The sequence below is a fragment of the Rhinatrema bivittatum genome, chromosome 1 (genome assembly GCF_901001135.1).
Source record: "Rhinatrema bivittatum chromosome 1, aRhiBiv1.1, whole genome shotgun sequence".
Taxonomy (NCBI): domain Eukaryota; kingdom Metazoa; phylum Chordata; class Amphibia; order Gymnophiona; family Rhinatrematidae; genus Rhinatrema; species Rhinatrema bivittatum.
This window is the reverse complement of record NC_042615.1, coordinates 98,866,986-98,882,296: the sequence shown is the minus strand read 5'-3', so window position 1 is coordinate 98,882,296 and position 15,311 is coordinate 98,866,986. Positions and strand designations below refer to the sequence as shown.

Genomic DNA, 15,311 nt, shown 5'->3' with positions numbered 1-15,311 from the left:
TGACGTAGCTGGAGCAGCTCTGATGTGGCAGTAGGTTTGCGGGAGGACTCGAAGATCCGCCTAAAGGCGGAGACAAAGTGCACCAGGTTGTCCAGGCAAGGGTCCTGGCGCTCCCAGAGGTTGGAGGCCCACGCCAGGGGCCTCCCGTCCAGAAGGGAAATAATGAAGCTTGTCTTGACCCAGTCTGTCAGAAACCGAAGCGGAAGAAGGTTGAACCGAATATAGCACTGGTTCAGGAAGCCCCGGCAAAGCTTCATGACTTTTGAAAACCGCGAAGGTACCAGCATCTGGATGGGTGTAGTAGGTCCGGAATTAACCCCAGCTTCGAGTATCGCGGAACTGGCAGCCGTGGCTCCACCGACACGGTCGGCTAGCCTTTGCACTGTCGCCATCAGGGTGTCAAGGCAGGTTTGCTGCTGTTGCAGCCTCTGGGCCATACCCGGAATGGCTTTCAGGCCTGCAAGGTCCGCCGGGTCCATGGCCTTGCAAACTGTTACGGTCGTGGACCCTTGAGCCAGCTGAGGCGGTGGATGGTGCACTGTGGGGGACCACAGCGAGCTTCACCGCTGGGAGGCGGCACGGAAGAGACTCGGATGAGGCTTCACTACTAGAAGTCCGAGGTCCCCCCAGGAGGAGCCCGTAGGGACCCGGACTGCTTGGGCTTAGGTGGGATTCTATGCGACCAAGGATCTGAGCAGCTGCCGGTGAGATGGACGAAAGACAGCTGGACCCAGGTGGCTGAAGAGTTTTCACCCTCGGAAGCCCGCGGCTCCCTCAGGAGGAGCCCGTGAGAGCCCGAGCCGCTGGGCCATAGGAGAATCCTCTGAGCCAGCAAGTACCGGCAACCTGAGATGATGAAGAAGCCGAAGTCAGAGTCCAAGGACGAGCCGGGTCAGAAGCCAGGAGTCAGACATCGATACCAAAACCAGAGGGCGGAAGCTGAAGACAAGTCGGGATACAAGCCGGGTTGAAGTCCAGAAGGCAGGAGACGCAATCCAAGGATAGCAGGAGCAACTAACACTCAGAAAGCTGAGGAACCTCGTTGCAAGGCGAAGTCCTGATGTAGCTGCCGGGTTTAAATAACCCGGCAGCGTCTGACGACACCCGGGGAGCTGACCAGCAATTCCCACGCTGGCCCTTTTAAATGTTAAGCCCCCGGCGCGCGCTTGCGCCTAGGGGGCAGGGCCAGTCGTGGGCCGTCGACGGCGTCTCCTTCTCCTGGGGAGCACCGCGGTAGGCCGCGAACCCGGCCTGGTCGCCCATCGAGGGTCTCCTGCGGCCGGCCCGGGCCGCGAGGTAGGTGACGGTCTCGGGGAACGTCCCGGGACCCTAACACAGGCAGTGCTGCTTGATGTTCTTTGCTTTGGGACTTGGCCATAGAAGCTGTCTTGTGCTTTTTCCCATATGTCTGTGTGTCAGTACTGCACACTGTAAAAGTCAGGGCTCATGTTGGGGGGCTGGGGGGCTCATTCTTTGAGGGAGGGTTGAGTGAATAAGGAGAGTGTTGACAGGGGGGTGTGTCATCATGCGACACCTTTAAGCTGTTTTGTTTTTGTGGGACTGCCTCAACTGGAGGCCTCGGGGTGGACAGAGGGGTCTAATAAGACCCCTGGTGACTTTTTCTTTACTTGTGATAGGGAGCCATGTTGGGCTGGAGTACCCTATAAAACAATGGCGGCCCTTTGTGTTTCAGGCTGCCATCTCGCTTTGAATAGGCCTCAGCCAGCTTCTTTTGTCTCATGGACTTTTTCCATGAGAGAAAAGAATGCGGTGATGCTGCCATGATATTTTGTTGTGGAGAGTCAAATTATCGCAAGACTGCCCCCTTTGATATTGGGCTGCTCTCATGATAAAATATTGCAGCTTAGTGAATCTTGGCCTAAGGCTTTTAAAAAAAAGAAATCAGTTAACAGATTATGTTTCCGAAGCTAAACCTCCACATATAACAAAAAAACCATTAAACCAAAAAGTGGAATGTGGATACATGAAAAGAAATTTCATAGGTCCCAACAATAATTCCTGCTTTCCCAGCAAAGAAAAAGGTTTTATGAGAAAATACCTTACTCACCCAGGAAAAAGAAAACAAAAATAATAATAATAACCCTTCCAAATATTAACTACCAGCTACAGTTGTTACACACACAAGATGCGCTATCAGAGCTTCCCTCCTCAAATACAAAGATTAAAGTTCTAAAAAAACATTGTACAAATGTAGAGATCAAATCTAATATAACTCAAGCAAAGATCACATAAATAGGCAAAAAACCAAAACAAAGCCCATAACATAATAAATCAATCCATGTTGGGCACAAACTCAAGATTCAATCTGCAATAAAGAAATGTTTGAGAATGCCAAAGAGTGACTTAAAATGGAGGGATTCTCCATGCAGCTTAGGAATATCCAAATATGAAAAGAAAAAAAATTTCTCCAAAAAAGAATTGAAGATATTTAAGTTCTCCAATCAATAATCACCAGGAATCCACTTCCAAAAGAGGTTAATTCACCAAATCAGATTGGCAACTAAGATAAAAATTATCTCAGCAATGATTAATCAGCCAAAGTTTGGAGAAAAATGGTAGCGGCTTCTGCTGTATCAAAAATACATGGGTTGCTCTGGTGAACCACACGAAGCTTAGCAGGATACTACAAAGTCAAATGCATTTTCTTCTTGGCCAGTTGTGCACACACAGGATCAAAAACTTTATGCCACCACTGCTAAAGCAGCAGAATAATCCTGAAAGATTAAGATTTTGTGATCTTCATAGCTAAGGCTTAGATTCATCGATTTGCTATAAATATAGCAGAAATACCGTGATTAGGCTAATTTCCTATCATACTATATCCTCAGCCTTATTGAGATTTTAATCATCCCCTTGTAGGTCACTAGCAGATTAATTAGTGAATGCACTTATGAATTTAAAGTACTCTAATTCCAATTCCCTTAGCAACCTAAATTTAACTAGGAACTCAACAAAATTAAGATGAAGGCAGCAGTTCAGCAGCAAGCAGGGTCTTTCCAGTCTTTTGCATCGAGTGTCACATGTATGATTTTTTTACCCACCAGTGAGATATTGTATGTGTGCACCCAGTGCAAGGAGCTTCTGGCTCTCAGAGAACAAGTCCGATCTCTGGAGGCTAGATTGGCAGACCTGGAGGAGCTGAGGCAGAAAGTGAGGTATATTAATGAGAGCTTCAGGGATTTAGTAGCAAAGTCCCAAATCCAGTCTGGCAGCCCCAGTGCTGCCTTAGATCAGAAAGGTCTCCCGGTTGGAGAGCATCACCCTAGTGCAGCAGGAAGTGATCCTGCAGCAATGACCTACTGTCCAGGTGATGCGTTAAACTTTCACACTGAGGACAAGTCTCGCAGGGCTACAGCCCAGGAAGGAAGGGTTAGGTTGACCATCAGAGTTGGTGATTTGATTATTAGAAATGTAGATAACTGGGTGGCTGATGGACTTGAGAACCGCCTGGTAACTTGCCTGCCTGGTGCAAAGGTGGCAGTCCTCACACATCACCTAGGTAGTATTAAAGATAGTGCTGGTGAGGAGCCGGCTGTCATGGTACATGTGGACATCGACATAGGAAAATGGGGGGGGGGGGGGGGGGGGAGGTTCTGGAAGCCAAATTTAAGATTTTAGGTAGAGAGATGAAATCTAGAAACTCCAGGGTGGCATTCTCTGAAATGCTCCCTGTTCCATGTGCAGGTTTCCAGAGGCAGGCAGAGCTCAGGAATCTCAATGTGTGGATGACACGATGGTGTAGGGAAGAGGGATTCAGTTTTGAAAGGAACTAGACAACCTTTTGAGGAAGGGGGAGACTTTTCCAAAACGATGGGCTCCACCTTAACCAGAGTGGAACCAGGCTGCTGGTGCTCACTTTCAAAAAGGAGATAGAGCAGTTTTTAAACTAGACCAAGGGGGAAAGCAGACAGTCACTCAGCAGTGCATGATTCAGAGGAACATATCTTTGAAGGATACTAATGAAACAGGAGAGTTAGGGCACCCCAACAGAGATGTTCCAATAAAAGCAAAAGTAGTCCATGTGCCTATAAGTAAAAATTCACCTGAGCTAAAGAATTCCAAATTCTTCATATCAACTGAAAAGCAGGTTGTTAATACAAACAAAAAACACACTTTGAAATCTCTGTATGCCAATGCCAGAAGTCTAAGAAGTAAGATGAGAGAGTTAGAATGTATAGCAGTGAATTATGAGATAGACAATATTGAATGGGTAAATGTAGCATCAGGATATGCCAGAGACATAAAATTCCTGGATGGAATAAATGACTGCTTCATGGAGCAATTGGTTCAGGAACCAATGAGAGAGGGAGCTATTTTAGATTTAATTCATAGTAGAACACAGGATTTAGTGAGAGAGGTAACCGTGGTGGGGCCACTTGGCAATAATGATCATAACATGATCAAATTTGAACTAATGACTGGAAGGGGGGACAATATGTAAATCTACAGCTCTAAAACTAAATTTTCAAAAGGGAAGCTTTGATAAAATGAGGAAAATAGAAAATACTGAAAGGTGCAGCTGCAAAGGTTAAAAGTGTACAACAGGCGTGGACATTGTTTAAAAATACAATCTTAGAAGTGCAGTCTAGATGTATTCCATGCATTAAGAAAGGTGTGAGGAAGGCAAAACGATTACCAGCATGGTTAAAAGGTGAAGTGAAAGAGGCTATTTTAGCCAAACAAAATCCTTCAAAAATTGGAAGAAGGATCCATCTGAAGAAAATAGGAAAAAGCATAAGCATTGTCAAGTTAAGTGTAAAACATTGATAAGGCAGGTTAAGAAAGAATTTGAAATGAAGTTGGCCGTAGGGGGCAGAAACTCATAATAAAAACTTTTTTCAATATATCCGAAGCAAGAAAACTGTGAGGGAGTCGGTTGGACTGTTAAATAACCGAGGGGTTAAAGGGGCTATAAAGCAAGATAAGGCCATTGCAGAAAGACTAAATGAATTCATTGCTTCTGTGTTTACTAATGAGGATGCTGGGAGGATACCGGTTCCAGAGGTGATGAGGCAGACAAACTGATCCAAATCACTATGAACCTGGAAGATGTAGTAGGCCAGATTGACAAACTAAAGAGTAGCAAATCACCTGGACTGGATGGTATGCACCCCAGGGGTCTGAAGGAACTCAGAAATGAAATTTCAGTTAAAATTTATAACCTATCATTAAAATCATCCATTGTACCTGAAGACTGGAAGGTGGCCAATGTAACCCCAAAAAGGGCTTCAGGGGCAATCCAGGAAACTATAGACCAGTGAGCCTGACTTCAGTGCCGGGAAAAATAGTGGAAACTATTCTAAAGATCAAAATCACAGAGCATATAGAAAGACATGATTTAATGGAACACAGTCAGCATGGATTTTCCCAAGGCAAGTCTTGCATCACAAATCTTCATTTTTTTGAATGTGTTAATAAACATGTGGATAAAGGTGAACCAGTAGATGTAGTGTATTTGGATTTTCAGAAGTCGTTTGACAAAGTCCCTCATGACAGGCTTGTAAGAAAACTAAAAAGTCATGGGTTAGGAAGCGATATTTTTTTGTGGATTACAAACTTGTTAAAAGACAGGAAGCAGATGGTAGGGTTCCAAGGAATGTGGCAGGATTGCCAGCTTCTTAAAAATATCACTGACACTCTTATCTCCCACACATTTGGACATTCTGACCCCTATCTGCCCACTTCCCCAGCATTTCAGATCATCAAAAGGGCGAGACTCCAAGAGGGACATTACCTCCTTGCCATCTCAATGATTTGACTTGTGCTATGCCGTGCCTCAGGGGGTGAGAGGGGAGGTGGTACCATCTCTTCCCTCACCTTAGGCAGTAGATTGCCTTGAGCCACCCCTGTGTCTGTGCAAGAGCCTGTGTACTTGTGTGTATGTGTATGTTTGTGTGCCTGTGAGAGTTCATGTGTCACATATGGCCTCTCATAGGCAAACCCACACAAATAATGTATCTGTGGAGGAGAGAGAGGGAGTGTATGTTAGAGAGAGGGAGTGAATGAATGTGTTGTTGTATGTAACTAAGAATAAAACATTTGTGTGGCCCTACCTCCCCCATTCCATGACAATCTCAGGGTGACTGGAAATTAGAAAATCACAGGTATGGAGAGCAGAAGGGTGACAAAAATAAGCAGCATGGAACAGCTCCCCTATGAGGAAAGGCTAAAGAAGTTAGGGCTGTTCAGTTTGGAGAAGAGACGACTGAGAGAGGATATGATAGATGTCTACAAAATCATGAAAGGACTTGAACAGGTTAATGTAAATTGGTTATTTACTCTCTCAGATAATAGAAGGATTGGGGGGGGGGGGGGGCTGTTACTCCATGAAGTTAGCAAGTAGCTCATTTAAAACAAATCGAAGAAAATTATTTTTCACTCAGCACATAGTTAAGCTCTGGAATTCATTGCCAGAGGATGTGGTTAATGCAATTAGTGTAACTGGGTTTAAAAAAGGTTTTGGATAAGTTCCTAGAGGAAAATCCATAAACTGCTATTAATTAATAAGCAACAGTAGCTTGAGATCTATTTAATGTTTGGGTACTTGCAGGTACTTGTGACTTTCATTGGCCACTGTTGGAAACAGGTTGCTGGGCTTGATGGACCCTTGATCTGACCTAGTATGGCATATATTATGTTCTTATGAAACAGGATTAAATGGTCAAATTTCTTAGTAGAAAAGGGTAAATAATGGAGTACCTCAGGGATCTGTACTTGGACACGTGCTTTTCAATATATTTATAAATGATCTGGAAAGGAATACAAAGAGTGAGGTAATCAAATTTGCATATGATACAAAATTATTCAGAGTAGTTAAATCACAAGTGGATTGTGATAAATTGCAGGAGGACCTTGTGAGACTGGAAGATTGGGCATCCAAATGGCAGATGAAATTTAATGTAGTCAAGTGCTAATTGATGCATATAGGGAAAAGTAATCCTTGCTGTAGTTACACAATGTTAGGTTCCATATTAGAAGCTACCACCCAGGAAAAAGATTTAGGCATCATAGTGGATAATACATTGAAATCATTGGCTCATATGCTGCAGCAGTCAAAAAAGGAAACAGAATGTTAAGAATTATTAGGAAGGGAATGGTGAATAAAACAGAAAATGTCATAATGGCTCTGTATCGCTCCATAGTGAGATAGCACCTTGAGTACTGTGTACAGTTCTGATCGCCGCATCTTAAAAAAATATAGTTGCGCTGGAGAAGGTATCGAGAAGGGTGACCAAAATGATAAAAGGGGTGGAACAGCTCCCCTATGAGGAAAGGCTAAAGAGGTTAGGGCTATTCAGCTTGGAGAAGAGACTGCTGAGGGGGGATATGATGGAGGTCTTTAAAATCTTGAGAGGTCTAGAATGGATAAATGTGAATCTGTTATTTACTCTGTCAGATAATAGGACTAGGAGGCACTCTATGAAATTAGCAAGTAGCACATTTAAAACTAATCAGAGAAAATTATTTTTCACTCAACTGACAATTAAGCTCTGGAATTTGTTGGCAGAGGATGTGGTTAGTGTATTTAGTGTAGCTGGGTTTAAAAAAGGTTTGGATAAGTTCTTGGAGGAGAAGCCCATTAACTGCTTTTTAATCAAGTTGTCTTAGAGAATAGCCACTGCTATCACTGGCATCATTAGCATGGGATCTACTTAGTGTTAGGGTACTTCCTAGGTACTTGTAGCCTGAATTGGCCACTGTTGGAAACAGGATACTGGGCTTGATGGACCCTTGGTCTGACCAAGTATGGCAATTTCTTATGTTCTTATGTACTGCATTTCATAGGTAATTTTCAGGAACAGTGATACATTGTCATGTCGCGTGTAGCATCAGTGCATTGTTTTACGCGGTACACATAGATTTATGCATGGCGCATTCATTTTCTTTGTTTGACACACCCTCAAAGAGGCAGCTGCCTCTTTGAGGGTGTGTCAAGTATTGGAGAGAGGAGAGGAGAGTTGGTGAGTGGATTAGTGGGAGTAGGAGCTTATAGATTTTGATTTCTGAGTGTGACGTCTTGCCTTCTGTTGTCATCTGTTTCCCTTTACCTTGGTCTTTTGTCTTCTTTGTTGGGGTGAAAGTTTTTGTTAGTTTGTCCGAGTTTGTCTGTCTGTCATTTTGTGCAGAGGAGTGATGAGGAGTAGTGGTGGTGGTGGTGTGCTACTGATGCTGGTGTGGAGGATTGAGGAGTGGAAAGGATGGAGCTTGAGAGGCGTGGGAAGAGAGGAGAGAAGAGGTATGAGAAGAGGAGGGGGAAGATGGAGGAGAGGAGGTGGGAGGACAAGGGCAGAAGTGCTAGGAGAGGAATAGGAGTAGGGACAGGGACAGGAATACAGATAGGTAGGGGAGAAGGGATAGGAGGAGGCAGGAGGGGCAAAGGGATAGGCAGGCGAGTATGGAGGGAGGAGGACTGCAGGCTAGCTATAGACAGAGAAGGCAGAGGGGATGATAGCTGGTAAGGCAGGTGTGAGGGAGGGGAGGGGAGGAAGGGAGAGGGGAGTGGAAGTGAACCTGAGGAAAGGGAGGACACCTCTCCGGAAGTGGAAATGGTGCCCCGTTCTGGCTGCCAGGCAGCAGGGCGCGCTCATCTGAAGGCTTTGAAGTTCAGTATGAAGGACAATTCAATGATCATCGCAGGGGTCCTAGAGAATTATTCCGTGCTGATCAGCAACCGTGTGGCTAAAACATCAAGGGTAGTCAAGGGCCAGATCTGGCGCATGATCGCCCACGCCATATCCAGGCATGAAACTGAGTGTGCAGCAGGTGGTCCACAGGTACCGCAACAACTAGGCCCCAGCTGAAAAGCAAGGTGGCTAACCAAAACAAGTATATACATCCGACTGGAGGAGGACTGCATCCATTGACTGAGCACTGATGTCTTTGAGAGCAAGGATGAGCGGCTAGACACCAAGCGAGCTAGAGCTGGTAAGTTCACCTCACCTGTAAATGGCAAGGCTGCTACAGTTGTCCACATCATTTGGCATAAGTTGCTCAAATTGATTGATGCAAAGTGTGCATCTGATGCCAAACAGTACTTGTTATTTCTTATCATTGGTACTTATGTCTTCTTCTTTGTTTCCACAGCTCTCACCCAGGACTCAGCTGGTCCTAACTGTCAAACCCCAGGGACCAGCAGTGCTACAGCACTTTTCCATGGCCCCTTACTGATGGATGCACAGGCTCAGTTCAGTGAGGAAGAGGAGCAGCATCACCAGCCTCCTCAGCAGATGCAGATGCTGCTATCCCTTGACTCAGCAAGCCCGCTCAATGTAAGCATCAACATATCCGGCTTCATGGACGACCCAAACTTACAGTGGGAGCCAGTTGATCCAGCACATCCTACCTCCAGCACACCACATCACTAGCATGAGGCAGCAGGCACTGAGCTGGAGCAGACCACCAGCCTCATGATGCCAGGCTTGGAGGCCCAAACAGGAGCTCCAACCATTCCCAGCAAAGCACCAGCGCAAACACGAACAGAGCCCTCGGTGCACAAGGAGCTAGACCACCTGGAAAGGAGGCATAGTGTACACCATCACCACAAATGGACAGAGCTAATGCACCTGAGGAGAGCTATCAGCAGTAATACCCAGGGCCTGTGTGACTAGACGGCAGTCCACACGCTAACTCTCATCACAGTGGCAACATCGAAGAACCTGACCAGCATCTTAACTCTCATTCTCCAAAGCATGCTGGACCCCCCACCTGTGTGTTCCCCAGCATCCCAGGATTCCATTTTCTGCAGCAGTCCCTGGCCCGACAGATGCCCTGGGGGAGGCCCCCAAAGATATGCTACCCCCAAGTGGCAAACCACAGTGTGGAAAGGGCCATGATGCCTCAGAAGTGGTGGCATATATCAGCAAGTAACAAGACGTGTGGAAACAAGTCTGGCCAGGCCTCGTTACAGAATTCCTGTGTTGACTAGATGGAAGAAGCCTGCTGGTCCCAACCTCATTACAGAATTCCTGTGCTGGCTAGATGGAAAATGCTGGCTGGGCCCATTCTTACTACAGAGTTCCTGTGTCGGCTAGATGGAAGAAGCCTGCTGGCCTTTCCTCACTACTACATTCCTGTGCCGGCTAGATGGAAGAAGCCTGCTGGGCCTATCTTTACTGCAGAGTTCCCGTGCGGGTTTGCTGATGGGGATGGTCTACTGTCTGCCAATGTTGTCCTGCTGCCTACTTCTAATGCTCTCCTCAATGCTCTGCCTCCTTGCTGGGGTCACCAGTCATGGTCCTGCTGCTGCCTCCATGCTGGTGTCTCATCTCATCCTGTTGCTGCCTCCAAGCTGGTGTCTCATCTCATCCTGCTGCTACCTGCATGCTGGCGTGTCATCTCATCTCTTCTTACTCCTGTCTCCATGCTGCTATGTCTCATTTCATCCTGCTGCTGCCTCCATGCTGTTGTTTCTTTTTTCTGGGCCTCATGCTTCCATGCTGCTGTGTTTTCTCCTGGGTCTCTTGCCTCAATATTTCATTCTTTGGTCCAGGTCCTGCTGCCTTCTTGGTGAACTCTGCTGCTGTGGCCCTTAGGCTGTCCTCCCTTTGAGTGCAATCTTTCAACATGGATTGTATGGGCCTTCACTTGAACTCTGCTGCTGTGGCCCTTAAGCTGTCTTCCCTTTGAGTACAATCTTTCAACATGGACTGTGTATGCCTTCACTTGTACTCTTCTGCCATGGCCCTTAGGCTGTCCCTCCTTTGAGTGCACTCTTTCAACATGGGCCTTTTTCTTGCCATCACATAATTCTGCTGCTATCAGCTCTAAGCTAACCGTCCCACTAGAAACTCCCTTGCGGGTACTCTCCAAACCCCCTCACTTAAAATTGGGCACCTCACCGCCACTAGGAATAGAGCCTTCTCCATTGCGGGCCCCACCCTCTGGAACTCCCTACCCGTCAATCTCCGCTTAGAACCATCCCTGAGCCATTTCAAAAAAGGAATCAAGACATGGCTCTTTAAACAAGCATACCCTAATTCCACCCAATCCTAACCGATTTTTCCTTGATTCACCGCAATCCCACCCTACCCTATATCCTCTTACCTTTTTCTCTTCAACCCTCCCCACCCCCCCTGCCCCCTCCCCCCCTCACCCCCCCACCCCGCAACCATCACTGTATATCAAGTACACATGCCATGTTGCACTGTAAATAAGTTCCATATACTAAATGTATCAATTGCACATGCCATGTAACATTGTTTATTAGTTCTTTTGCATATCTAATCCGAATCGAATGCAAATAGTTGTATCGCTGCCTTTTAACTTTACTCTCTTATACTTGTATATTCACCCAGTTACCCCCTACCCTGTTCTTTGTAATTTCCTTTCCTTCTCAGTTTTTTGTAAACCGACATGATGTGTCCTACGAATGCCGGTATAAAAAAGTTTTTAAATAAATAAATAAAATAAATAAATAATATTAGAACTGTATTGTAGCTAATGGGTTGCCACTTCTGCTTTCTATGTTCTTTGCTGTGACGATTGAGCGAAAGTATAAGATGCTAATACTGCATATATAATGTTGCCGTTTGTAACAGTGTATATAGAGGTCTACACTCAATGTGCTGCTCATTTCAGATACAATGTTATGTGCTATTTGATATCCTGTCCTTGCAGATTGTGATTCTCAAAGACATTGACTTGCTTTGAATCTGTTGACGACATTTTTTTGTATAATAAAGTGGTCACAGGTTTTGAAAAAGCACTTTCTAGTTGGGTCTTTTCATCGTGTGATTTTTGTCTTAAGGATATACTAGGTAACAGACTCACATGACCTTGAGCAGACAGCTAGGAGGCCTGTGTTGTTTGCGACCAGGCAGACTTGCTGCTACCCCTGTACTGGCCTGGGTTATGGATCTGTATATACTGTTAGGTAAGAATCATCTGATCATCCCACAACCCAGGCCAGTACAGGAGTGGCAACCAGTCTATCAAGTCTGCCTGGTCCCAATCAACAGCAGGCCTTCTAGCTGTCTGCTCTTGGCATGTAGAGATTCTTTATTCTACAGAACTCCCTCACTCCTCAGTTGGCACACAGCAGCTGGCATGGTGTTAAACAAGGCTGCAAGTAGACAGAGGTGTATAATCATGAGGCTGTGTAGAAGACAAGTGATGTGGCTCCTGTTAGTAGCTGAACCTGTCCCCTATAATCTTCTGGAGCTAAGTGGCCCCTATTCTGTTGAACCTATGGATCATTTGTTGGCCTACTCAGGCAGCATGTACATATGGCAGAGAAAGATATAAGTGAGAGGGGCCTTGTGTGGCAGCTTCTAGGTCTACTTAATAGGATAGGTTACTCAGATAAGTGCTGAAGTAGGCTTGTGTCTCTAAAAACATAAGCTCTCATATGTTTTGCTGGCAGGCATCCGGCCACCACCTACCCCTCGCTATCAACACATTGGCACAGAACACTCCCCCCACCCTTTTATCAGGAGAACCTGATAGCTGCTATGAGGGCGCCAGAGGCCCTCCCACTTCCTTGCATTCCTGTATCCCCAAATGCAGTGAGCATCATCTTAACCCCCAACCCCAAAAACAGACACAGTCTTCTTGCCAGCTGAATTTCTTCCAAATAGGCACATCCCCTAAATATCAGAAGAAAGAGGCCCACTCTAATTCTTGGGTGGGAGAGCATCAGGTATCAGGGGCAGGAGGTCTGTATACACTACAGGCAGATATGTACTCATCCGGCAAAGTGCTCTAGGAAATATGCATTCATACACTATTTTTCACCCCCCCTCAACTCAATTAGAAAACAGTGAAAGGCCAAGGTGGAATGTAGAGATTACTTACCTGATAATCTCGTTTTCCTTAGTGTATGCAGATGGACTCATTACAAATGGGTATAGTGTGCTCGTGCTAGCAGTTGGAGACGGATCTGACGTCAGCACGGGTACATATACCCCCACAGGAAGTGCAGCAACTCAGTAATCTTCCTTGCAAAAGCTTTTATGGATATATGTGTGACTGACCGATTGATTAAACGAACATGATTACCCTGACTGATTGATAGTAGCTGGAGACCGTCAGTGTTCTCAACCGGAAGGCGTCGACACCCGGCAGGGTGGATGCCCTATATAAGAAAACATGGCTTACCGTGACTCGGTGAATCCCCATGTATACCCGCAGCCGGGCGGGATGCTGAGTCCATCTGCATACACTAAGGAAAACGAGATTATCAGGTAAGTAATCTCTACATTTCCCAGCGTGTAGCAGATGGACTCATTACAAATGGGAAGTACAAAAGCTATTCCCAGACTGGGTGGGAGGCTGACCGAGGTCCGTTAAGGATTGCCCTCGCAAATGCTGTGTCCTCCCTAGCCTGGACGTCCAGACGGTAGAATCTGGAGAAGGTATAGAGGGAGGACCACGTTGCCGCCTTACATATCTCTGCAGGCGACAGCATCCTAGTTTCTGCCCAGGAGGCCGCTTGGGCCCTGTTAGAGTGAGCCTTGACCCGTAGAGGTGGTGGTTTTCCCGATTCTACGTAGGCCGCCTTGATAACTTCCTTGATCCAGCGAGCAATAGTCGCCCGTGAGGCCCCTTCTCCTTGCTTCTTCCCACTGTGAAGGATGAACAGGTGGTCCGTCTTTCGTACTGCTTCCGACATTTCCAGGTATCTGGACAGCAACTTGCCGATGTCGAGATGGCGCAGTCTTCGACCTTCTTCGGACTTCTTTGAACCTTCCGTGGTTGGCAAGGATATGGTTTGGTTGAGGTGGAAGTGTGAGACTACTTTGGGTAAGAAGGAGGAAACTGTGCGAAGATGGATAGCCCCTGGAGTGATTCTGAGAAACGGATTGCGGCAGGACAGCGCTTGTAGCTCGGAGATACGGCGTGCTGAGCACACGGCCAGCAAGAACACCATCTTCAAGGTTAACAAACGGAGGGACAGGCCTCGGAGGGGTCTGAAGGCGGGTCCCGCTAGGAATTCCAAGACTAGATTGAGGTTCCACAGGGGCACTGGTCACTTCAGTGGCGGGCAAATGTGTTTGACTCCTTTCAGGAAACGTGAAACGTCTGGGTGTGTGGCAATGCTATTGCCATCACTCCTGGGGCCATAGCAGGATAGCGCTGCCACCTGAACCTTGATTAAACTGAGGGACAGACCCTTCTGAAGTCCATCTTGCAGGAAATCCAGAATGAAGGGGATTTTAGCGGCATGCGGATTGGTGCTGCCAGGCTTCAAATACTCTCCAGATCCTTATATAAGTTAGTGATGTGGAGAACTTGCGTGCTCGGAGGAGTGTGTCTATTACCGGCCTCGAGTACCCCCTTTTCTTCAGTCGAGCCCTTTCAATGGCCAGACCGTAAGAGAGAATTGAGCTGGATTCTCGTGGAGGATGGGACCTTGTCTCAGCAGGTCCCTGTGTGGAGGCAGGGGTAGTGGATTCCTTGCCAGCAGTCTTTTCATGTCTGCGTACCAGGATCTTCTTGGCCAGTCCGGGGCCACTAGAAGAACTAGGCCTCTGTGCCGCTGAATCTTGTGTATAATGGGGCCCAGCAGGGTCCAGGGAGGAAAAGCATATAGCAGGATCCCGAGGCCATGGCTGTACTAGAGCGTCGATCCCGTGGGAGAGAGGATCTCGTCTGCGACTGAAGTATCTGGGTACTTGAGCATTAGACCTGTCCGCTTGTAGGTCCATGCCCGGAGTCCCCCACTGATCCACAATCATCTGGAAAGCTGTGGGCGATAGCTGCCATTCCCCCGGGTTTAGGCTTTCTCTGCTGAGGAAGTCTGCCGTGGTGTTGTCCTTCCCGGCGATGTGGACGGCGGAGATGTCCTGAAGATTCGCCTCCGCCCAAGCCATCAGGGGGGCTATTTCTAAGGATACCTGTCGGCTTCTGGTTCCACCCTGTCGGTTGATGTATGCCACCGTGGTGGCGTTGTCCGACATCACTCTGACTGCTCTGTTTCGAAGTCTGTGGGCAAATCGCAGGCATGCTAACCTGACTGCCCGTGGCTCTAGTCGGTTGATAGTCCACCCGACTCTTCTCTGTTCCACCGCCCCTGGGCGGTTAGCTCTTCGCAGTGGGCTCCCCAGCCGCTCAGGCTGGCATCTGTAGTGAGTAAGGTCCAGGTTGGGGAGGACATCCTTGACCCCCGGCTCATGTGGCCGGGCTGCAGCCACCACCGTAACTGATTCCGTACTCTGGCCGGTAGAGGTAGATGCACGGTGTAGTTCTGTAATCGTGGGCGCCACCGAGATAGGAGGGCGCGCTGTAATGGTCTCATATGGGCCCGTGCCCATGGTATCACTTCCAGAGTGGAGGCCATTAGGCCGAGGACC

The 15,311-nt window shown here is 47.1% G+C and overlaps 1 protein-coding gene across 4 annotated transcripts in view; it reads left to right on the top strand.

Moving 5' to 3' along the window:
• SPATA4 (spermatogenesis associated 4) overlaps window positions 1–15,311 on the top strand; it is a 275,379-nt gene that overhangs the window by 147,880 nt on the left and 112,188 nt on the right. Inside the window, exon 5 of one of the 4 annotated variants that reach the window (XM_029578609.1) lies at window positions 9,106–11,694. The exons of 2 other annotated variants lie outside the window; for them this stretch is intronic. In XM_029578609.1, the coding sequence (XP_029434469.1) occupies window positions 9,106–9,386 (281 nt within the window). In that variant the 3' untranslated portion in view covers window positions 9,387–11,694. Of the gene's footprint in view, window positions 1–9,105; window positions 11,695–15,311 lie in introns of those variants that run through there. One more of the 4 variants, XM_029578353.1, reaches the window with a different exon arrangement.